Source organism: Octopus bimaculoides, chromosome 3, assembly GCF_046866305.1.
Source record: "Octopus bimaculoides isolate indiv1 chromosome 3, ASM4686630v1, whole genome shotgun sequence".
Taxonomy (NCBI): Eukaryota; Metazoa; Mollusca; class Cephalopoda; order Octopoda; family Octopodidae; genus Octopus; species Octopus bimaculoides.
Genome location: NC_142930.1, coordinates 79136744 through 79162694, shown reverse-complemented (window position 1 = coordinate 79162694; position 25951 = coordinate 79136744). Strand labels below are relative to the sequence as shown.

General features: G+C 37.4%; 2 protein-coding genes across 9 annotated transcripts in view; one reads left to right on the top strand and one right to left on the bottom strand.

The window, feature by feature from the left end:
* LOC106880074 (putative ATP-dependent RNA helicase DDX4) overlaps positions 1-4309 on the top strand; it is a 33909-nt gene extending 29600 nt beyond the window's left edge. The window contains 2 exon segments of the mRNA XM_052966296.2: positions 3690-3800; positions 3997-4309. Coding sequence (XP_052822256.2) covers positions 3690-3800; positions 3997-4098 — 213 coding nt within the window. The 3' untranslated portion in view covers positions 4099-4309.
* A 13229-nt stretch (positions 4310-17538) lies between these two features.
* LOC106880075 (uncharacterized) overlaps positions 17539-25951 on the bottom strand; it is a 144849-nt gene continuing 136436 nt past the window's right edge. For all 8 annotated transcript variants that reach the window (XM_052966297.2, XM_089349300.1, XM_052966301.2 and 5 more), the window contains one exon: positions 17539-20064. In XM_052966297.2, the coding sequence (XP_052822257.1) occupies positions 19885-20064 (180 nt within the window). In that variant the 3' untranslated portion in view covers positions 17539-19884. The remainder of the gene's footprint in view (positions 20065-25951) is intronic.

Sequence of the window (25951 nt, the reverse complement as noted above, 5' to 3'; positions counted from 1 at the left end):
GATAAGAGCAGTCCAATAAGATCTAGCTTGTCTATATTAGCAGATAAGCTAGGTCCTTGATAATGTCACCCATCTTTGCCTGTATATCTATAAAATTTCATAATTTAAAAATTGTTTTGACAGAACATAGGGTTTCTAGGTCTCATTACTATCCCCTCAACAGAAATTACAAGAATCTCAGATGAAATTTTGGGTGTGCATCACTTCATTATTTAGCATTTGTATTCCATGTTGGCATGGGCTTGACAAGATCTAGCATGTTAGAGGACTTAATCAAGCTGCAGTGTTTTGCTTTGAATCGTTTCTATGGCTGAATGCCCTTTCTAACACCAACAACTCTACAGAATGTACTCAGAGTTTTTTCGTGTCAACGGCACTAGTGAGATTACGAGGTGACTTGCAAGACAAGATCTCTTGATCAAGAGGTATTAAGAGGTTGCATATGCTCGATGTTGAGAGGCAAGAGTATGAGAGAGGGATAGGAACAAGTCTTGTAGGGCAGAATACATGTCTACCCAGTTGGAAAGTGAGAGATAATGATGATGTGTCATCCCCCAAATTAAAAGTGGGTATAATGATAGAGGCTCTAAGTTTGCATCGCCATCATCTCTATATTCCCTTTCTATAACCATCTGTTGCTCTTGCAATGAATGGCAAACAGAAGGGGGTCTGGTCACTGGTGAATATCAGTTTGGGGGGGAAGGTAGCGGATGTGATAAGTGGCAGTATAAAAAATGGGTGTAGTGAAGTGTGGAACAGAGGAGGGGTACTTGTGACAAGGATAGAGATCCAAGGTATGTAAGAGTGAATATAGAAAAAGATGGAGTGGGTGGGGGCAATGGTAAGTATGAGATGGTCTTAATAGTGGGATGATATGAATTATGTGGTATACATGGGGAGAGGGCTCCAGGGAATGGGAAACTGATTGCACAAAAATGCAGGGAGTGAAATATATGTATTTCTGCTCTTGTATGATTACAATAATGGAAGCAACTAAGGTAGTGCTGCAGTTACCAGGGTGCTGGAAGGATGGGTATTGGGAAATGGACTATGGGGACAACTTGGATGAAGGGACATGAAATCTACTGAGGACATTGTTGTCAAAATAGGCAGGTCTTCCTCAGGTACATTGAATTGCCAGTTGTCTTGGTTCTTTGCCAGTAGCATTCAATATCCTGAGGTTAGTTTTATCGAACACATCAAATAGAGCTCTTGACTTATCTCTTTGTGAAGCTGGTTTAATTTCAGTAACATCATTCTTGACATGTTGAAGCAGAGAAGCATCTTTCATCATTGTAGTAATAAAACTTCATTTTCTCTGCACCTTAATTGGTTCTAATTTTCATCTTTTCTTTCTGTGCATATCTTCAAGAGGAATTAAATATCAGTTCAGCTACACATTAAGGAAATTAAATAAATTTGATTTGCAGCTTCAAAATAAATGTTTAACTCTTCAGCATTTAAACTGGCCACATCCAGCCCAAATATTCTACCTGTCTTACATTCAAACTCTTTAGATCCTGTCTGTTACACTTACTCTATGATGTCATTTTAAAAATAATCACATCAAAATTTTGAAACCATCAAAATTATAATGCATCATGATTAATTCAAAACGATGTGAATAAATTAGCACTAAATTTTACAGTAATCTGAATACTAAAGGATTAGTCTTTCATTTTTTAACATCCATTTTTTTCTGTAATTGTTTGGGCCCAATGGAATTTGCCGAGGCAGATTTTCTCCCTCTGAATGCCTTTCCTGTTTCCAAGTAAGGTAATATTTCTGCATGTTTTCTCAAAAAAGAGGTACTTGCTTGATCATAATACTTGTTTATAACTATATCATGATGTCAAGATAAGGAAAAACATAGACACATATTTGTGATTGTTTTTTTCATACTGTAGGATTGAACTGAAGACCATGTTGTTAAAGAACTTATAAAGCTATGCCTACCTTCTTTGTTTTAGTGAAATAGAATGCAACAAATTTCGTCATCTTGGAAGAGTTGTTATACCAGTAATAAACACATGCACTGGTTCAATTTCATTTCTTTGTCAGTTGGTTAGCTAATTAACCAACCAACTAATCGATTGTGTGATTAATTTATTCATATGGTTAATCAATCATTTGTGTTTGTCAGTCTTTTTGTCACTATATCTTCAGTGACATGCTCTTTCCCTTCAGATTTGTCTCTTATTATTGGTATAATGACTTTTGCAAGGTATACAATTCAGTGACAAATTATAATAATATTGACTATTTTAATTGAATGCTCTTTGTCCTCGTCTTATGACTGGTATGAACTTTACATTTTGAACTAGAGAAAGTCTCAGCTGGGTTGGTATCAAAAAGGTTAATGGCTTTTGGTGATGGTTTTGAGCAACATCAGCGATATTTGAATTTGTTCAATCAATTTGTTTTTGTATTAAAAAGTTTTCATATCTAACTACAAAGTTAGTTTTTGTATGTGGCAGATGTTCAGGGAGAAAAACTAGAGGTAGTCGATAGCTTCCGCTATCTGAGTGACCAAGTTAGTAGTGGGGGTGGGTGCGCTGAAAGTGTAACTGCTAGAATAAGAATAGCCTGGGCCAAGTTTAGAGAGCTCTTACCTCTGCTGGCGACAAAGGGACTCTCACTCAGAGTAAAAGGCAGACTGTATGACGCATGTGTACGAACAGCCATGCTACGAACAGCCATGCTACATGGCAGTGAAACATGGGCTGTGACTGCTGAGGACATGCGTAAGCTCGCAAGGAATGAAGCCAGTATGCTCCGCTGGATGTGTAATGTAAATGTGAATACCCATCAGAGTGTAAGTATCTTGAGAGAAAAGCTGAACATAAGAAGCATCAGTAGTGGTGTGCAAGAGAGACGATTGCGCTGGTTTGGACATGTGGTGAGAATGAATGAGGATAGCTGCGTGAAAAAGTGCCACTCCCTAACAGTTGAGGTAACCCGTGGAAGAGGTAGGCCCAGGAAGACCTGGGCTGAGGTGGTGAGGCAAGACCTTCGAACATTGGGCCTCACCGAGGCGATGACTACTGACCGAGACCTTTGGAAATGTGTTGTGCGTGAGAAGACCCGACAAGCCAAGTGAGATCGTTGCCAGGACCCCTGGACTGGCTCTTGTGCGGGTGGCACATAAGATGTACCATCCTGAGCGTGACCGTTGTCAGTACCGCCTGACTGGCCTTGTAGGGTTTTCGAGCGAGATCGTTGCCAGTGCCCCTGGACTGGCTCTTGTGCGGGTGGCACATAAGACACCATTTCGAGCGTGGCCGTTTTCGTGCGGGTGACACGTAAAAGCACCCACTACACTCTCTGAGTGGTTGGCGTTAGGAAGGGCATCCAGCTGTAGAAACTCTGCCAAATTAGATTGGAGCCTGGTGTAGCCATCTGGTTGTACCAGTCCTCAGTCAAATCGTCCAACCCATGCTAGCATGGAAAGCGGACGTTAAACAATGATGATGATGATAATTCAAAACTGGGATTCAATTTGCAAGAAGTTTCAAGGATATTACTAAAATGGTTGATTTGTGTAGCTATAATTAACTGGATTTTTGTGGGTAGTTATCTGGCAACATTTATGATCATTTTTATGTTACCATCTATTTTTGTGGTAGGCAAATGTCTAAGCTGTGTTTCACTCATAGTAGCTATTGTATATACCTATTTACATTCTGCAGGCTCAACAAAATGTCCCTGTTTGGTTAGAAGAAGAAGCAAAAATGGTAGGCCTTTCAAATGGCACATACAGTAGTGGACGCTTTGGTGGCCGGGATCGAAGAAGAATTAGGGTAAGAATATATCTTGACATCTTGAAATTAAAGAAAGAGCTTCAACATAATAAACTCTATTCCAAACCTAATTGCTTTTACTTGGTTTTCTTGTAGGAGTGTGCATTGATGTTCTCATTAATTTGGTAACATAAAAGAATTTAATGAGTGAATTAATTGTATAGTCTGGTGAAACTGAATAATTGTGTATTTTCAGAGCTGTGCACCAGAAATGGTTAATGATGGTTGTGGTTGGCAACCTATAAGCAGTGGAGCACCCCCAAGACAAGCAATTGAAGAGGAAGAGCTGTGGGAATAATTGCTTTCCAACTGTGATAAAGTCATTCCATACCAAAAGTTTTCTATTTTTTCATTCAAAGACTATTTTCAATTGATACTGTTGGGTGTTGATCTTTTTTTTTTTTTTTTTTTTTTTTTCAATTGTGGAGAAAACAAAGATCTTGTTAAATAGTTTTATGTTTTTTATAATTGCTTATTTACTTTAAATAAACTTGATTTTTGAGTTAAAACTGATGTGTCTGTTCTAAAATTACCAAGTCCTACCTGAATTTGACTTATTTTAACTTTTGACCAAAATGAGCGATAATGTTCACCTTAAGCTAAGCAATCTGGACTGTTCCCCACTTCATTTGTCTTTGATTAACAATTAGAGATCTAGCAGCAAGAGAAGCATCTGCATTGTCACACAAAGTACCAAAATATCACAGATTGTAATATAGAAAGCTAAGAATGCCTTTTGTTACATTCAATGAAAGCAAGCAATTAAGACAAGCCACACTAAACTGCATGTTGTACAGTCCAGTCCTCCAAAGGTGAGATGATGTATTGCACCAAATAGTTTTGACCAGCTACTTATGTGCTATAGTTGTAGACTTCATCAAGTCTGCTTGTAGGAATCTGCTACTTCTAAGTAGATTACTAATCGTGAATTCAATTGTGGCTTAAATGCTTGGCATGTTATTTTTATTAAATATGCCAATGATGGTAGTCATTATATAGAATCATGTTCACAGAAGTGACATCTTAAAACCTGTTCAAATATCCAGAAAGTTTCAGAATGTACTAAACATGATCTTGTATGTGGAAGCTACAAAGCAGTTGCTTGCCTTTTTGTTGATTTTGAAAGTTTGCAACAAAGTCAATTTGGTAAAGGCACTGGACCATTGCTCAGTTTCTCCCTACTGAATTTCACTCAAAAGATGTTTTATTTTGAGGGTGTCATAAAACTTGCATAGTAGGACAGAAGCTGAAACAATATAGTCGAGAATTTGTTTACATGACTGGACAAGTGATGGCATTTAATTTTCCTCGTGTCATTTTATATGAAATAAGTACTTACAATAGGTACCATTACCTTAGAACAGTGCTGTCCCTTGTTTGGCCGAAAATTTTATATGGGTACTAGCAACAAAGATGAGAATGTATTGGGAGGATTTTTTTAGTCCATGACACCTATTTAACCCTTTCGTTACCAAACCGCCCAAAGCCGCCCGAAAAAAATTTTGGCTCATGTGACCAAGCCGCCCAAAACCGCCCGTAATCACCTATTCATATTTAAATGAGAATATCTGAGCAAATCTCGTTAGTACATTCGTGAAAACACGTGATTATTTGTGTAAACAGTTCAGCAATAGTTTCGTACGACGATCAACATGTTTTTTTAATTTTGTGAATTTTGGGAGATTTTTTTCCAAATTATTTCCTGTTGTGTTTTCAAAATTTGTAATCCTGACAAAAAAATGGATACGAATTTTATTCTGTCAAGCAGCGAGTCAGAATTCGAAGGATTTTCCGTTGAAGACCTTGATAAATCTAACTCTGTAACCGCAAAAAAAAAAAAAAAGCACGTGGTATTTGATAATGAATCTGAGGTTTCATTTTCCGAAAATGAAAGCAGTGAATCCGAGAGCTCCGATGATAGCGATAAAGAGAATGAATTAGTACCTGAATGGAGTGAAAATTTAAAAACTCCTTTCAGTGATTTTTCTGAAGAAACTGGACCAAGTCACAGTCTTACCCAGGAGAGTAAAGCTTTAGACTATTTCTTTTTGCTTTTTCCGATGTGCCTATTTGAATTGATTACGGCGGAAACAAAGCGTAAAAAAGGATAGTTTGTGGTTTCCCATAAACTTGAATGAAATTAAAGCATATTTTGCCATAAATATTATTATGGGCATTAGAAAGTTACCTAGAATAACAAATTACTGGAGTAGTGATGAACCCTTTGGCGACGAATATGTCTCAAGTATAATGACGAGGGTACGGTTTTTAAAATTGACTCAATATCTACATGTAAGGGACACGAGCAGTACACCAGTACGTGGAAAACCAGACTTTGATCCCTTATTTAAAATAAGACCCCTCATTGACTGTGTTCAAAGCACATATAAAACAGTTTATAGATAAGGATATGGTGGGCTATAAAGGCCGAGTGCGTTTTCAACAGTATATGCCAGGAAAGCGCACAAAATGGGGGATCAAAGTTTGGAAAAGATTTGTGAATCAAATACTGGGTACTGCTCTGGATTTTAATTTTATACTGGCAAAAGAGACAGTAATAAATCCAGTAATGTGCACAACTCTTCTATAATAATATTTTGTTGTATACCCAATTGAATATTAGCTAATAACCCATTTTCTATAGCGATGTTTGAACAAAAATTTAAATAATTTTATATTTTGTTGAATTTACCTGTATTTACCTGTAATTAAAGTCACTTTGTGACAAAAATTTTGGTATAGAATTGGTTGAGAACCTTTCGTTAATTTATCTTCCAAAAATCACATTAATATGTTGATAAATAAAAAAGTTAGAGTTGTTTAATGAAACCAGCCTAAATTTATGATTATGTTAGAAATTAATTGAAACACATAAGGGGTGTAATTTGGTTAGAAATATGGTAACGAAAGGGTTAAATATCAAAGTGTTTGTTAGCCACAACCAAAATTGAATACACACCTGCCACCTATGCTTATAGGTGCTGTTGTAAGTAATCACTTACTTCAAACTAGTAATTAATTTGGGCTGATATTACATACATGTACATTAAAAATGGGCTAGAAGACATTTGAATCAGGATGTTAAAGATTGAAAAAGTGTTAGTAAGAGAAAAGGGCAATAGTAATGACTTAGGAAAGCACTGTTTTTGGAAGGAAGTGCTTGCAGTTTTATATTTGAAATACATCACCATTAACCCAATTTTTGACCATCTGTCTTCTAAAATTTGAAATCGTAACACAAATAGAATAGTGAAATTTGACATGAATTTTGCACTAAGATCAGCAAAGGGACCAAGTTTCCTTCTTAAAAAAAGCAATTCCAACAAGCAATCTTCTGAGCTTGCTTTCAGATAGTAGTTTTTATGTTTTTGTTCTACTTGGAAGTAAATGTGCATTTTTATAATTAGACTAAATCATAGGTGCATTTAGCATCAAAATTCAATATCTGATTTCTCTCTCCTTTCATACTTAGTTTGGAAATCATCATCATCATCGTTTAACATCTGCTTTCCATGCTAGCATGGGTTGGACGATTTGACTGAGGACTGGTAAGCAAAATGACTACACCAGGCTCCAATCTGATTTGGCAGAGTTTCTATGGCTGGATGCCCTTCCTAACGCCAACCACTCCAACAGTGTAGTGGGTGCTTTTACGTACCACCGGTACGAAGGCCAATCAGGCGGTACTGGCAAAGGCCAAGCTCAAAATGGTGTATTTTACGTGGCACTGGCAGCGACCTCGCTTGAATGTCTTTTCACATGCCACTGGCACAAGTACCGTGAAAGTGACGCTGGTATTGCTATTTACGTGCCACTGGCACGGAAGCCAGACAGCTGCTCAGGCAACGATCACGGTTAGACGGTGCTCTTAGCGCTCCACTGGTATGGGTGCCATCACGATTTCGCTTTCACTTGCCCCAACAGGTCAGTTGACTATGGTGCTGCTAAACCAGTCATTGGGTATGACTCCATGTATCACCTGGTTAACAATACAGGTGACTAGGCTATAGCCGACACTGCCAGATATTGTGAGCATCTCTGCAGTTATTCCTGATGGGCTGGGGGCTTTCCCTGTCTTCACACTCTTAATTGCTTTATCTAACATGGTACTCTCAACTCAGATAGTTGGTCCCTCTGTTGGGTCGGCATTTGGCAAACTCTCTTTCTCCTATTCATTCTCTTTATTTAGCAACCTTTCGTAGTGGCGTCTCCAAACCTCTTTCTTTGCAGCCTCATTTAGTGCAAGCGTACCATCATCCATGCTGACACATTTCTCTCCTACGAATGACATCACGATTCTCTCTCACACACTGTCTTGCAACACGAAATACCTCAAGTCTTCGGTCCTCAAGGCGCAGAACATTGGTAAATTTTTTCTTATCTGCTTCCCCTCTGGCTAAATAAACCTGTCGCTTAGCTTCCCTTCTGGCAGTCTGATACAATTCCCTGCTACGACCGTTCTTCCAGTCCTTCCAAGCCTGTTTCTTTTGTCTAATAGCCCTGTCAACAACATTGTTCCACCACCACCACCACGTTATTTGGGGTCCAGAGGGGACTTTGCACCATCCACAGATCTGGTCAGTGTCCCTCAGCAGGTTGTCTCGTAGAAACCTCCAGTTGTCTTATTACTCGAAGCCTGTGACGAAATACAAGGGGGTATAGCTTCACGTGATGTATAAGTCTCTAAATCTCTATCCATTTGCAGGATCTTTAAGCTTACAGACCCTTCTCCTCCGTGCTGGTCATCTTCTGGGCAACCACTTAGCCTTGGTCCTGAACTACTAGTCTATGTTGTGGGGTACATTCTTTGCGAGGGATGGTTTTGGCATGTATAAGCAGTCCTCTTTCCCTTAAGTTGGTATTGCAAACCATAAGGTCATTTGCATCACAGTACTCCAGCAGCCTGGTTCCCTCCTCATTTCGGGTACCAAAACCTTAGCCTCCATGGAAGCCCCGTGAATGTTGTCCAACATGTCCATGGAAGTCACCAGCCACAAAGAGGTCCCTGTCATTCGTTGACGAGGTAGTCTGCAAGAGGGTGTCATAAAATCAGTCTTTTTGTCCACCGGGTAGCCCAGGCTGAGATAATGGTTGCTAACCCATGGTGAAGGACTAATCTAATCTTAAGTATTCTATCGCATACTCTGGCTACCTTGATTGCCTTAAATAAAATAGTTAATTATTTAGTGATAATTAAAACAAGAGTTGTAGTTACTCAAAATAACCCCCACCCACTGAAACTAATGTGCTCTGATTTGTTGCTAACTTTCTACAAAGCTAAAGAGAGACCTAGGGCACTGCTGATGAATGGGGATGGTGCAACTGTTGCTTGCATCTTGGACTGCTTCCAGTAAATGGTTGGCTGATTGGCAGGGACTCACAACAATTACTAACCTGGATAAGACAGTGTCTTCTCACTGACTCTTCTGCAACTGCTGTAACATCATCATCAGTATTAGTAAGAATGTGTACCACCTGTCGAATTCTACCATGATGCACCTTGCTTTCAAATTAAACACCTTGCTGAATATTCTCTCAGAACTTCAGGATTTTGTTCATGGTTTTCTGACAGGCAACTGAAATTCATGCTTAACATTAACTGTACCAGCCAGGAAGGGCCCAAAAGGTTATAGGTGCCATTCTTTTTCATTAGGCTGAAGAACATTATTTCAATATTATTGAAATACTGATTACAAAATTTTCCACATTTATTGATATTTGCTTTGAATCAGACCTGCTAGTATGTCAACGTCATTGTTTAACATCGGTTTTCCATGCTGGCATGGGTTGGATAGTTTCACATGAGCTGGGGCACTGTTCTGACTCCTAATTGTCTATTGTGGCATAGTTTCTATGGCTAAATGCCTAACTCCAACCACTATATATAGTATGCTGGGGGCTTTTCATGTACCCCTGGCACAGGTGCATTTATGTGGTACTGGCTGACTGATTTTACTTAGCTTGAAGCATCTTCTCAATTACAGCAAATCGCCATAACTCCCTGGTCCCTTGTCATTTCCTCAGTGAGTCCTAGTTTCTAAAGATACTTTCTCACCAATTTGTCTCACATATTCCTCTGAGTCAACCCCTTCCCCAAGTAGAGCTTAGCACTTCTTTATGCAACTTTTCTCATCCATATGCATCACATGACCAATCCAGTGCAGTCTTCTCTCTTGCACAAAACTTTTGATGCCTCTCACACCCAGTTTTCCTTTTAAATCACTTACAATCTGTGTACACATTAATATCCAGCAGAGCATGCAGGGTTCATTACTTTCAAGCCTTCACATGTCCTCTAGTCAAAGCCCATGTTTCACTGTGAGGTAGCATAGCTGTACATACAAGGGCATCATACAATTTGCCTTCCACTCTGACGATGCAGCCCTTATTTACCAACAACAGTAGAAGCTCTCAGAACTTTGCCTAGCTCGTTATTGTAGCAACTATGCTTCCTCCTCCATTGCTAACTTTGTCACTTAGGTAATGAGCCATCTACTACTACTGAAACCCCCCCCCCCCCATTTGAGGGAGTTTATTTGCACCTGCACATTTACCATGCAGATTATCTCCTTTCATCTTCCTGTGATACTGTTACATCTATGTCCAAGCTTACTCTGGGTACTACGTGGTTTCTACCAACACCCTTATATATCAAATCCCTGGAGGGATTTGTGATTTGTCTGTTTTCCTGCTTGGTAGGACTTTGTTTTTTTTGCTAAATTAACACTAGGCCCTTACATTCCAATCTTTGTAGTGAACTTAGGACTATCAGGCCTTGCAGGGACAAGATCTCCTAAGTTGATTTGCTTAGAAGTACAACACAAGTATGAGGTAGTTCAGTGTTAGACTATTCAACCACTTTGGTTTATACACCTATGAAAGGTGGTAATATAACTAAAGGTCACTTATAGACTGGTGGATGCAAAGCCATATACAGAAATATTCGTATTTAAATAGGGAGGAAGTATGAAGTTTTAATTGAATTAAAATAATCATAAGAGCCAAAATCACAAAGTTCTTGTTATCCTGCGACTGTTTTAAAATAAAATGAGGCTGTAATGCTTATATATATATATTTCTAAGGGCATGACAGAAATATCAAAACAATTGCAATCATCATGATGCTACATTTAAAATGAAGTTCTGGGCTCTTAGGTTGTCTCCATTGGTGGAACCATTACATATTCACAAAAGTTTCTCTTGTCCTTGCCAGGCACAATCCTAAGAGTAAGTTATAAGCTGTTGGTCTTTAACAAGTCCCCCAGTTTTGAAGTTTGATTGATGAGGAAGGCACACACAAACATGTGACTTGTGAGGGATTCCAGACCAGTAAACAGTATCATACGAACATCTGTAAACTAAAGACAATTTTTATTCAGGTTCTGTCAAAAACTATTAAGTTGAAAAACTCAGAGGAGTTCAGAAGGTAAAATGTGATCCTATGGGAAGGAAATAACTTATAAAGGAGTCAAGTGGTGTTAACAGAGATGACTGGGGTGCAATGTGAGATAATTACGTAGGTGAGGTGAAAAAGCTATCTAGAGCTAATGTTGGAAAGTACCCAAGTAAAAGCAGACAACAGACTAGTGAATCCCAATCAGCTTCCCCTCTGTAAAATTTTAAATGAAATTAAGGAATTGAAGGCTTAGACCTAAGATTAAAAAAAACATATAAAACTTCGAGGTATTCTATAACAACTGTGAATATATTACCAACCATTTCTGAGGAGACATAGGTTCCATTTTGAGAAACAATATAGAAATTTTTATTACTCTTTTACTTGTTTCAGTCATTTGACTGCAGCCATGTTGGCGCACTGCCTTTAGTCAAGCAAATTGACCCCAGAGCTTATTCTTTGTAAGCCTAGTACTTATTCTATCGGCCCCTTTTGCCGAACCGCTAAGTTACGGGGACGTAAACACAGACATATATATACACACATACATATACGACGGGCTTCTTCCAGTTTCCGTCTATCAAATCCACTCACAAGGCTTTGGTCAGCCTGAGGCTATAATAGAAGACACTTGCCCAAGGTGCCATGCAGTGAGACTGAACCCAGGACCAGGTGGTTGGTAAGTAAGCTACTTATCACACAGCCACTCCTGTTTAAAATGTTTTGTCAAATTTAAACCCTGTCTTTCAATCAATAGCAAAAATACAATAGTTACAAGTCTAATCTATATATATAAAAATGAGAATGTGTGTCTGTCTGTGTGTGTGAATCCCTAAAACTCTAGAACTACGCAACCAAGTTCATTCAAATTTTACACATGCCTTACTTAGGGTTCCAGTTGTGTTTTAGTCAAAAAATTTTTTAACTTCTTGCAGAGTTCAAGCCCACAGCAACATAATATCTCCTCCACTATTTAAGTATTACGTGTCAAAAGTGAAACAAAAACACTCATGTCAAATACTTTCACTTTAAAAATGAAACTATTCTACTAACTGAAACAATCACATTTCCATACTGTAATGACAGATACTTTCAGAGAGAGAGAGAGAGAGATGTATATGTATACATATAGATGTATATGTACACGTTATTCCACTAACTGAAACAATCACATTTCGATACTGTAATGACAGATACTTTCAGAGAGAGAGAAAGAGATGTATATGTATACATATACATGTATATGTACACATATATGCATATATATATATATATATATATATATATATATATATATATATATATATATATATATATATATATATATATATCTATATGTATACATGTATATGTATACACATGTGTAGATGTACACATATATACATGCATACAGATATCTATACATATATACACCCATCATACACAAACACACACATTAGTCATTTGTTTTCTTATCCAAAACTACGTCAAAAGTACTGAACAGATCTTTATGAAATTTGGAAATTATATTCTATGTATAACGGCCATAACTCCCATGAAAATTCATATATTTTTGATGTTGATGAAATTTTAACCCGAACATAACAGATGAGCATTATTTGTAATTCAACGGTACAACAGTTTAAGACTACCCTATCAGATATACTTTCATTGTGATTTCTGCAATGTGGTGCATAAATTGTCAAGTAAATGAGACACATCTTTGCCTCCACTGATTCACTTGCAAAGTCGTTGAGTAAAATTATTTCATTGCAGACCTCCTTTGGGTCTTTTTATTATCACTACGACATACATAGTCCCCAGTTGGTAACATTGATTTCAAGGCCCTCCTAGATGAGAGACTGGCATTCCACTTAATGTCTATGTTCCATGCTGGCATGGATTAGAGAGTTATTAATGTAGAAATATGGTATCGTAGCTACTAACAGTTGAGGGTTGCGTAGTCTAGACAGCGTTTTTAGATTTCATTATTCTCTTTAACCCGGGCAAAGCCGGGTATTTCTGCTAGTATCTTATAATATCTAATATCTTAATAGTAAAACATTCAGTGTCCTATATTTATTACACTTCTTAAATGCAACATGCCATCAAATTGGCACTTTCATATTAAAAGGTTGCTACAGAGGGATGAGGTAGTTTATCTTTCCAACTCATACACACAAAGAAATGAAAAGTACCAGACTGCTGACATTAAGATAATCTAGACAATGTCAAGAGGGGAGCATTCACACTGTGACTCTGTTTCACAAATTTTTACTCTATCCATGTATAAATTAAAAAAAAAACAAATTTGTTTTTTTAGAAGCATTGAAATGGTGTATTGTGTAACACAAATAAGATATGTTTTTTATGCAGAGTTGCCGTTAGAATAGCAGAATTAGCTTTATAAGATGGAAAAGTTTGTCAACAACTAACCATAAGACTTGAACCCATATCCCTCAAAGACTAGCTGAATGTTTTACTATTAAGCTAAACTACCTGCTGACAAATTCACCACTGAATTTAGATACTAAATACTTTAGCTTTATAGAAGTACCATGCGTGTATAAATGTAAACAAACAAATGTTTTTTTTAGAACCATCGAAAATGTGTATTGTGTGATACAATATTTTGTAAGGGTAATTTAACCAGTATTTCTGTTATTCTAATGGCAACTCTGCATTTGAAAAAATGTCTTATTTGTATTGTACAATATATATGTGTATATAAACTTTTCTTTGGAGTGATCATCGCTCAGACTTTTCCCCAACATCTGATTTTTGTTTTATAAATATGTGTGCATGGCTTTGCACTCATGATTGCAAGATTTTGATACTTGACTGGGTAGTGTGTTATGTCCTTGAGCAAAGCACTTCATTTCACATCACTCTAGTCCACTCAGCTGGCAAAAATGAGTAATCCTGCAATGAACTGGCATCCTGTCCAGGAGAAGTAGTAGATACACCACAATATCTGGGGAAACTGGCTTTATAAGCCTGTTGTACATAAACGTATATATTGAGATACAAATTTAGAAACTTCCACAATGTGAAATTATTATTTTTTGAAACTGAGCATTGAAGTAGCTAAAGCTATAAATAATAGCCTAAATAAATTTGAAAAATTTTGGATAGAAAACAAGGATGCTCATGGGACTCAAACACGTCTGTAAACATGACAAGTGTTGAACCATTCAACCAAAAAAACTCTTATTATACATTCTCTTGAATTTTCTAAATTTTTATGATGTGAACAACATAATTCTTGCTGGTAAGAATATAGTTATTAAAATGAACCAAGAAATTTGAAAGATTGCTTTGGTCCAATAGCAGAACACTTGTCATGTTTAAAGGAGCTGTGGGTTTGAGTCTCATAGACAGCCTTCAGCTTATGGTTTTATCTGCATCAAGAAATGGTTATGTATATTGTTATACTTGGGGATGGTCATGTTTTGCTAATTAAACACATACACTGAGTGTCGTGTCTGTTCTCTGTATTGATAAGATCCTAACATCTATGTTGTCAACAGAGCCTCTATGTTCTAATTGAGCACTGATGAGCTCTTGCCAGTGATCACTTATCCACTCACCTATGTGTGCTCTCTCCAATGTATGTCATCCTGTTTCTGCACCATGCCTCAGTACACCTTATACTATAGACTACATTCCTAGTTTATCTGTGGGTTTACTCTACCCACTAAACAGTTATCTGTAGAGGGGTTCTTTCAAATGGGTATGTTCTACAGATCAGGGATTTTATGGGGGTCCCTAGTCTTGCTTCCAGGAGTAGCATTGATGAACATGACACTGGTATTTTTGGTTGTCATACAAGTTGGCCTTATCTATCTTCTTAGTTCTTTCTATGCTAATCCAGGTAATAATGACTGCAGTACTGACAAGAATAAACATGGAAAGATGATACAAACACAGTGTCAAAATAAGAGTCAATCACAGCAGCATCAGCAGAAGAAATGTGGGCAAAGGAAGGGTCAACATAGAAAATGGTAGTACCACTAAGAACAGTAATAGCAGTAACAATAGTATAGTAGAGAATGAACACACATACACAGAAAGAAACAAACAACAAAATAAAGGTCAACATAGCAAAGCAAGTGGTACCAAGACCACAAACCCTAGCATTAGTGACACCACCATTAGTTGTAGTCACACTAAGAACAATATGAATAACAATAACAACACCCACATCTATAATGGTAATGATGATAACAGCAGTAATAAAAATAACAAAAGCTGTAATAATAGTGAGGACAACAACAACAAAGTCAACCATGAAAACATGCAAATCAACACAAACAATATGCACAGACATCAACAACCAGAAAGATAGTAATCAGAGAAATGATAGGAAAGAAGAAAATAATAGAATTGATGTAAACAACATCAATCTCCTTCACACCTTATTTTTCAACCCATGTGATACAATCCTACCTTTCAACAAACGGGTCAATATCCCACAACAAACAACTAAATAGAAGAACAATTCACAATAGCTAGGACAAAACTTGGATTTTAGAACAATACACTAGGAGAGAGGCCCAGCAAGTTGATGATGATGTGGTCAAACATCCTTGGACCAACAACTTCCAAGTCACGAATAATGTCACCACAACACTGTATGAACGCCGTAAGGATCACACAGTGATCACTGATCCAGTGACAGGACCGCCAAAACCAGACTGCAGAGCTAACATTGCTAACAACTACAGAATTTCCCACTTCCACTACATGCCCTATAATCAAAATGTCCTTGGATGTATGGGATAGCACAGAAGACTTCCTCAGCAGAATCAACAAATGCAACTGTGACCTGACATGTGTAATAGGCAGTATGGATGTAATGTCCCTATACTCATCCATTGATGATGATTTTGCTGCGAAGATGATCAGCAAGAGCGACATGGAATTTCATGGTGTTCACACATGGGAACTAGTCCTCCTCTTCAGACTTACATGTGGCAAAAAGTACAAAGACAACAGGTGAGAAAAATTTCACACATGAAGCAGGTGCGAGCACCAATGTTACACCAAGAGGCCACATATTTAAGTTTAATTACAAGATATACATCTAAGAAGAGAGTGCAACCATCAGTGTTAGTATCACTGGCAATGTAGCTAACCTCTTTATGGTTTGGTGGGATAGGAGACTCAAAGAACACTTAGCAGAGAGCTCCATAACCCTGACCATGTACTCCCGCTAGGTGGATATCAACATATTTGCAAAAGCATCCCTAAGAGACAGTGTCTATGAACCAGAAGCTAGCACCCTGAAGAGCATCCAGCAGATAGCTAGACTACCCTAGTAAGCACCCTAACTACAGACTACTTGTTCTAGATATGGAATTCTGGCTGGAAACTAGAAATAACAAGGTCCAGATCCTCTATTCCCAATATGCTAAACCCCTGGCCTCCAAATAACTGATCAACTGGAACACTGTAATTGTGGCTGGTATCAAGTTCAATATCTTAAGAGACACATACAACACTTCATCTGTCACATGAAGTTCTCTGAGTACAGCCAAAGAGACAGGATCAGGGTGTACAACGGAGCCAGGGCAAAATACAGGACTATCATAGAGAATGATGCTAGTGGGATCTATTCACTATAAAGAAGTAAATCTTATCAAACAGAGAACAGACAGTTTATGGAGGCTACACACATAATAAAAGATAGACCAAGCCTCAACATAAAACATGAAAGAAGTAATATCCTGCCACTACCACCCCTCTACCACACTATGCAACCTGACAACTTAAGACAAAATGAAGAAAAATAAATAAATGGCACAGGTACTGACAGTATAATATACAAACCCTTATACACACACAAGATACAAACGAAAGACAGAATGAAAAAGAGAAAAATATAATACACAGGTACAATCTGTAATATATAAACCCATATACATGAACACAGGACACACACAATAAAACATAGAGACACACACAAATACAGATGTAAATATATGTATAATAATAAAACTAAAGTGAAGATCAAATAAATAGTGCGTGTGTTTAATTGGCAAAAGATGACCACCCCCAAGTATAACAATATCTGTTTCAACACACATTTTCACACCAACAATCTTGTAAAACAAATATATAAATGTGTATGTGTATAAGTGTAACTTCCCTGAGTAAAGGGAACTAGTAGGTATAAAAATAAAATACTTCTCATATACAGATCCAACTCACAAACAATGGTATGCGACTGAAAAACTTTCTTTACACGCATGCACAATGTAAAATGATATATAACTGATTTGTTAAAAAAATTAATAACAAGCGACATAAAAGAGAAAAGAAACTGTAAAAAATAAAAATAAAAATAAATAAAACTTCAACTTGATTATCAAATGGATCGTTTATTGAGTTCTCCCAGAGATCCTTAAAAAAATAAATAATCCATAAAATATTTCACAAAGAAGAGTCCTTTTCTTTCTGCTTCTTTACCTTAAAGTGGAAAATGATAGAGAAAAGGGAGGGAGATGGAAAATGTTGAAAGAAAAAAATATATATCTGAATAGAAATTTGTTTTATGTTAGAAAAAAAGACTCAACATTCAGTTGAACCACTGCAGTGATGAGAAATGTGGCAACTGCCAACATAGGTAGATAGAAGTGTGTGTGTGTGTGTGTAAACAGGGAGGGAAGCTAACATCTGTGTGTGTATGGGAAAGAAATCTAAATTGAAAGTTTTAAGTGGAGTAAAAGAGAGAAAGTTTCTTTTGACTTAGTGTGTTCTTTCAAGGAATCTTCTCCAAATGGAACATTGGAAAAAGACATTCAGTTACCTATCATCAAATGAGAAATGGATTCTTTTCTGTTTCTGTTTCTATTTAAAAAAAATCATTCTAGTGCTGGGATTGAAATAAAATGAACTGATACATGAAAAGAAATATATAAACATAGACAAAGCTGAGTGGATAAAAATTAACAATTCAGTGCAACGAACTAATTATAATATATATTACATTACTAAAATGTGGAGAACTAGACTTAGTATAATAACAACAACAAAAATGTTTCTTACACTTGCATTAAGCCTCAGAACTCTAGGAGATATGAAGATGAGAAATTCATATGCCCAAATCTTGCTTATGTGTTATAACAGCCTACACAGATTAAAAACAAATAAATAAAAACCTCTGATCAGATATAAGGATGAACTTTGTAAGAGAAAGTTAACTTTATTAATCCTGAAGAGCTGAAATATTGGTTCTATCAGGACTTGAATTGAAAATGTAAGATATTTAGTCAGGTATGTGATTGATTTTTCCTATTGGCAAAAAAGCCACTAACTTGTTAAAGATACAGATAATTTCTATTGAATTGAACCCCAACCCTTGTTATGACTGGCACTTATTTTGTTGGCACCTCCTCTCCCAACCACACAGAGGAATGGTGAAAGATAGTCAACAAGATTTGAAGTTAAAAACACAAAGGGACAAAACTAAATAGTAGGAGGCATTTCATCTGGCACTGTATCATTTCTGCCACTCCATAACCCCAAAACAATAAAATGAAAAGAGGGATAAGAAACGGCAGTAAAACCTAACTGCAAATGAAAATTCAAATTAATTTTGTGCTGATTAATTTATTTCATCAGCTGTGTGGAAATAATGTATAGAAAGGGTGTGAAGGAGGATTTGTTAAATATATCTATTTTAATAGTGATGTTGATATATATGAATAAAATAGATAAACATTTAAGAATATTTGTTAAACCATTTCAAAGACATGTCAAATAAGACTAGTTTCTTTTTCTCACTTAACAGAAAATTTAGGGCATTGGTGGAGAAAAACTTTATCTTCACACAATCACCTGCATAGAGTTGTTTGTTTATATATATTTATATTCCCTTTTTTTTTTAATTTTAAAACAGAAATAAAGATTAAAAAACAAAACAAAAATCAATTCATTATAATTTCACACTGGGTAGAAATGACAACACTGAGCACAAATCTTACGTTGTGTGCTAATGAAAACAATAGTACAACCATTAAATTAAACATATACTCTCTCTCTCTCTCACACACACACACACACACACACACACACAAAACTCATTTAGCCAAGTAAAAAGAAAAGATGATGAACTTTAACTTGCAAGATGTACATGCTGTTTCTTTCATTATTTCCAAAGATCTCAGTAGTAATGGTAGTAATTTCTAACACACGCAGGAGACCACAAGTTTTTGAGAAAGAGGTGTAGTCAATTAGATCAACTCCAGCACTTGACTCATACTTTATTTCATCAATCCCGGAAGGATGAAAGACAAAGTCAACCTTAGCAGCAGTTGAACTAAAAGTGTAATGAGATGTAACTAAATACTGCAATATATATTGTCAGTCACTCCACCAATTTTGCCTTTCACCTTAACAACAACGATGATGATGATGATGATGATGATGATGATGATAATAATAGCAACAATAAAAATAATCCAGTCAGGATACATCTATCAATGTTAAAAATGTACATTAAACTATAGTGTTGGTGAGAAAAGTTGAGTGAATTGTCTGTTGGTTCATCCATCTGAGCTATGCAAGTGGTCTTTGACAGGAGAGAGATAGAGAGAGAGAGAGATGATTAAACATGGTGAAGGGTATAAAAAAAAAGAAAAAAAAACCCCAAAAAACACCCAACTGTCAAGACATTGAAATAAATGTGGTAAGTTAAAAACAATGTCAATAGTAGCTGCTCCCTTTTGCAGTGATACTAGTGTCATAACGCTTTCTCTTCCCATAGGAGTCTGCATAATGACCACCAATACCTTGAGAGTGTTGTCCGACATAAGCACCTTCTGGACTGGCTTCAGGTGGTGGCAACAAATGACTGTAGCTTCGTTTCTGACCAATAGGAGATGTCTGAAGCAGAAATAAAAAATAAAAAAATCATCAAAACAAAACATTAGAACATTCATATTATTAACACATTCATTTTTCAGACTAATTACTTCACCTTAAGAGATGATAATTTTTATCAATCTTTATATTGAAAGGTTTCAATCATTTCAATTAATTTAGCCTGATTGTTACTAAATGGCAAATTGGCAAGTGTTTTGTTTATTCTAGCTCTTTGTGTTCTGAGTTCAATCCATCAAAGTTAATTTTGCCTTTCATCCACCTAGGGGCAAAAAGTACAATATCAGTCTAAAGCAGAGGACAGGTGGAATTGGTAAAGAATCGGGTAGAATTTGTTTTGACTGGTCTTTCTAGTTCAAATCCTACCTAATTGTATGGTAGCCAATAAGAAACCTTTTCTATTGTATTCACAGAAGGAGGTGTGGTTTCAATACTACTAGGTGACCAGCAGCATAACTTATGACCCAGCCTATATCTGAAGTTGATAGTGACTTATTGAAACCACATCTCCTGTTATTCTACAATACACTAAATACTATAGAACACTATAGAGAAGGCCTGTGATTGGCTATTCATAAAATTTGCTTAATTACTCCCTCCTGGTGTATAACTTGATGCTTTTTTTCTCTCGTAACAATTCGATATCCAACGTGGGGTTTGATTTGATACTTAGTGATTCATACTTTATGATGAAGCAGATTACATCATAAATTAAGAAATAAATATGCTCAAAATAAGATTTCTTTTCTGCTTCAGGAATGCATATTGTACTTAACTGCATTTGTCCATTCCTTTACTTCCTTCAATTTGATGTCCATCTTCCATGATGGCATGAGTTGGATGGTTTGACAGGAGCTAGCATGCCAGATAGGCGCACCAACTTCCATTGTCTGCTTTGGCATGCTTTTTACAGCTGGATGCCCTTCCTAATGCCAACCACTTTACAAAGTGTAACGAGGACTTTTTATGTGGCACCAACACCAGCAGAATCACCAGGCAACTTGCGAGACAAAGATCTTTCAGCTGGGATAGCGAGTGGTACCAAGGAAAGTGGTTTTGTGCCAGGTGAGAGGTTAAGGTATAACAGAGGAATAGAGATAGGCATCTTACTATACAGGAGGTACTCGGCTACCCCAGTAGGGAAAGAAAGGAGAGATATAGTTAGTTTAGAGAGAGGGAAGATGTAACTGTAGTAAGTGATGGTGTGCAAAATTAGAGTGGCTTGGGGTGGGGGAGTATGGGAGTATGGTAGATGTGAGGGAATAGATAGTATGAGGATAGGCACGATGGGAAAGTGGAGAGGCCTGCAGCAGGTTGATGGGATGGGGGAATGTTGAGAAGATGGGCTGTGGGGGAGTTTTGACAGCGGTCAGATAGTGTGTATGTGTGTGTGCGCATGCACATGCAAAGTACATGCCTGTATGTAAGGATGACCATAATTTTACTTAGCTTGATGTCTTTTCAATCAAAGGCACGTGTGTGTGTGTGTGTGTGTGTGTGTGCACGTACACATGTATTTGTGTCAGAACCAATGTCATTCATTTCTGGGAAATATTACTTTCCTTGGAAACAGGAGGAAGAGCATTCAGCTGTAGAAACTCCGCCATAGGAAACTTCATTCAACTCATGTAAGCATAGAAAAACAGGCACTAAAATGATGATGATAACACACGCTTATAATAATATTACCACAAAAAACCAGAAATGAAATCAACAGCATGAGCTTGAAGCAGCCATTTTTGCACACACCGATCACAAAGGTTTTAAAGAAAAGAACATAAGGATAAGCTTCAAACTTTCATTACATATTTCAAAAGAAAAGCAGGCTTGGTTTAATAGTTGATATTAGGGAGCAAGTAACTCTGGATACTGTAAATTGGGGTCTTTGAGAGAGAGAGAGAGAGAGAGAGAGAGAGAGAGAGAGAGAGAGAGAGAGAGAGAGAGAGAAAGAGAAAGAAGAGAGAGAGAGAGAGAGAGAGAGAGAGAGAGAGAGTGTGTGTGTGTGTGTGTGTGTGGAGCTAATGTTATAAGAGTAAAATTAGCATGAGAAGAATCAGATGCATTGTGCAAGAGAGAAGACTATGCTGGTTTGGTCATGTGGTACATATGGATGAGGACAGCTGCATAAAGAAGTGACAGTTGCTTAAAGTAGATAGAACTTGTGGAAGAGGAAAACCCAAGAAGATATGGTATGATGTTGAGTTACACAGATGACAAAAGACCAAGAATAGTAGCAGTTGGCTGTGCTCAAACAGCACAGCAAAAGTGAGGTCATAAAAACATTTGTCTAGGCTTGTATGTGCTGGGCCCTGACCCTGCACCTATTCTGCCTTGTCAAGGATTCCTAACAGCTCATCACCCTAACACTCATCCTTCCATCCCTCCTCTATCTGTGGCACTACTCAGCTGTTGTAATAAACTTGAGAGAAAAATTAGTACATATTACAAAACCCCATTCTTTGCACTACCAGGTACTCCCTATGAAACCATTTCTATCACCCATTCTCGTTATCATTCGCCGCTACACTATTTTCAGTGAGCACCTATATGTATCTTCAGTCACCTCTCCCTCACTGCCATACTTCATCTTAACACTTCTCATATCTGCCATCACACCCCATTCAATATATCCCCCACCCACCCTATGTACCTACATACCTTCCTGCAACTCCTACACCTTGAACATCACACTCCTACTTCCTGATATACAGTATTTGAAGGACATCACTTCAAAAAGCTCTAACTTTCTTGTAATTAATTCTTTTTCAGATTAATGATGAACGACATGAAATTAACAAAGCAAATGAAAAGGCATGTTGTAATCATTGCCATAAAAACTCAACATAAAGATACGGAAATAGCTTGTTTCTTGAAAGTTGCTGATCCTTTGTTGCCAAAGTTAGAGAAGACCTGGAAGCTGTTGATGGGGATTCAACATTAGCAGCCAAATGCAATACACATGTAAAGAGTTCTAATACCATAAGAACCCAAGAATTTGTGCAGAAAGTACAGGAAAAAATTCAATACTACCCTGGAAAGTCAATCAGAGCCTTTGCAAAGGATTTCAAGGTTTCAGAATGCACCATCAGAAGAGTTGTGCATGAATGTATCCATTACAAGTCGTATGTGATGTGAAGAGGTCAGTTCATATCAGTTACAATGAAAGACAATTGTTTGATCCATGGAAAGTGCTTGCTCTACAAATTGAAACATCAAGAAACTGGAACGCTTTGGTTTTTCTCTGATGAGAACTTTAAGACCAAAAAGTAAACCCAAGGAATGACAGATGGTCATGCAGAGATCCAAATAAGGTTCCAGTTGTAATTCATACCAAGTTTCCAGCAACTATGATGGATCTGGGAGCCGTTAGCAGTGAGGGTCATATCATGCCTCTCCATTTTTTTCACAGGGCTTAAGAGCCAATACTGCTGCCAACACAAATGCATTGGAGAAGGTTGTGAGGCACTGGGTAGACAGCATAAGCAACAGAAGACCTTACATCTTCCAACAAGACTCTGCACCATTTCATAAGGCTAAAAGAACCCAAGCTTGGATGCATGCCAATTTCCACGATCATTTTACCCTAGACACATGGCTTCCTAGCTCACCCGACCTTAATCTACTGCACTATTATGTATGGGGTGTCGTTGAAAGGAAAGTCAATCAACACTCTCATAACACTATTCAATCTCTTGTGTCCGCTATAACAAAGACTATGTCCGAAATTGATAAAGACCATCTGATTTTTGCATGTCAATACTTCATACCCTGAATTGAAGTTGTCATTAAGGCTAATGGTGGATTTATTGTATAGAAGTGTTGTAAGAACTCTCAAAATTATTTGTACCAATTCTCATTTAATTGAAGTTTTTCTCTGATGTGCTGTACTTCTTTTTCTTCATTCCTACAAATGACCTCAAAATACTGACGCACCTTATATACCCTCCCTTAGCCACTTCTACATTCTCACTTTACTCTCTCTCCATGCTAGCATTTCTCATCAACCACACATCCACCCTCGTTCATTGTTCACTACATTCATCTCTGCCCCCATCTCTAACGATTGGTTGCTCTTCTCTCACAATATTATGAAACTAATAACTTTTCCTCTGTCCATATTCTTTTTTGCTCACCTTGTACCTTGAGGGTTTGCCTTGATACCCCATAACTACCATCTCCCCCCTCCTTATATAATGTAGGATAGCCATTTGTGCTCAAGCCTCTTATCAAACTTTAGCCTTTCAACACCAGGCATAAATCCACCTCACAATTACTACATCCCCACCACTCTGCTTAGTTGAGGGGTTTTTTCTCATTCTTTTGTTTTTGCAAGTTACTTGGTGATCTTAGTAGTGCCAGTGCCAGTGACACAAAAACAAAGAACCTAGTACACACTATAAAGTGGTTGGTGTAAGAAAGGTCATCCAACTTTAGAAGCCAAGCCAAAACTGCCACTGGAGCATAATGCAACCCTGCAGGTCACAGGATTACTATCAAACTATCTGATTCATGCTAGAAAGGAAAATAGACATTAAATGATGAGGATGATGATGATATGTGTACTATGCACCAGTTCCTGTATTCCCTCATCCATAGCAAATTGATTCCCTCATAGAAGATGCTTGAGCAATCCAAAGACATAAGTCAGAAGGGGTGAAATTTGAACTGTATGCAGCTTGAAGCTCATTTTTCAGTGCTTTCAATGGTGGGAGTGGCTGTATGCGGGCATGTGTTGTTGTGCAACAATAACATTTGCTTTGACAATAGGACTCAGCATTTGGAATGAATTACTGGTTTCAGTTTGTAGGTCAGCCTATATTGGTGACTGTAGACCCCTTTTCCAAGTAATGTTCTAGTACAGGACCTTTTGCATTAAAAAAAAAATGGTTAGCATCACTTTTTGATTCCAAGTGTTTCCTCTCCGTTCTTTGCCCTTTGAACTTTGGCTCAAAGTAATGGACCCAGGTTTCATCTCCTGTGACTATTTTCACCAAAAATGCTTCACCTTCATCATTGTAATAGTCAAGTAAGTGTCAACAGATCTCCACACAATTGCACTTATGCTTTAGTAAGCTCCCTTGGCACCCATCTGTCATATATTTTATGGAAGCGAAGTCTGTTATGGAGGATTTCGTATGCAAGACCATGACTAATTCGTAGAGAAGATGCCATCTAATTGATGATCACTCATTAGTTTGACAGAAACATCTCTTGAGCTTGTTGAATCTTTATGTCTTTGTGCTCCAAGGTTGTCTGGCAACTTTTCAATTTCCTAATCCACTCATACACACTAGAGTGCTGTCTCTGTATTGTACTGAAAGCATGTGGCAATGTTTACTCTGTAACACAAGAAAGAAAACTAGAGTGATCAATGTCAAATCTCAGTTACATAACTACAGGAGTACCACTTTTTAGCATGTGTGCTGAAGGTAGTGTAGCAAACTTAAAGTAAGTTTTGGTGAAAATGTGGATAATTTTTGACTTCGCTTAATAGTGGAGAAAAAGTTAACTAAAATGGAGGACTGGAAACCATCTGATGATTCATGCCAGATATTAAAATGCTGACATTATGACTACTACTCGATACTTTGTGAACTCTGAAAGGCTGTAAGACATGACATGGACAGCTGCAACAGAGACTACAAAAAGCCTTGCCAGCAGGAAGGTACACAATACATGTTCTGATTGTGTTCATATGCCAGAGTTTATATAAGCAACTGCACTCAAGGTGATGGAAGATCTGAGCAAAGGAATCCGTGCTTTAGAAAGAGAGACGGGTATTTGAGTGGCCAGCTTTGAACAAAGGCCTTTGCTACCACTTGTACAAGACACACAAGGAACAAATTCTGACAGCCAAAACCAAGGAGAATTGCCTGATGAAGGCAGAAAA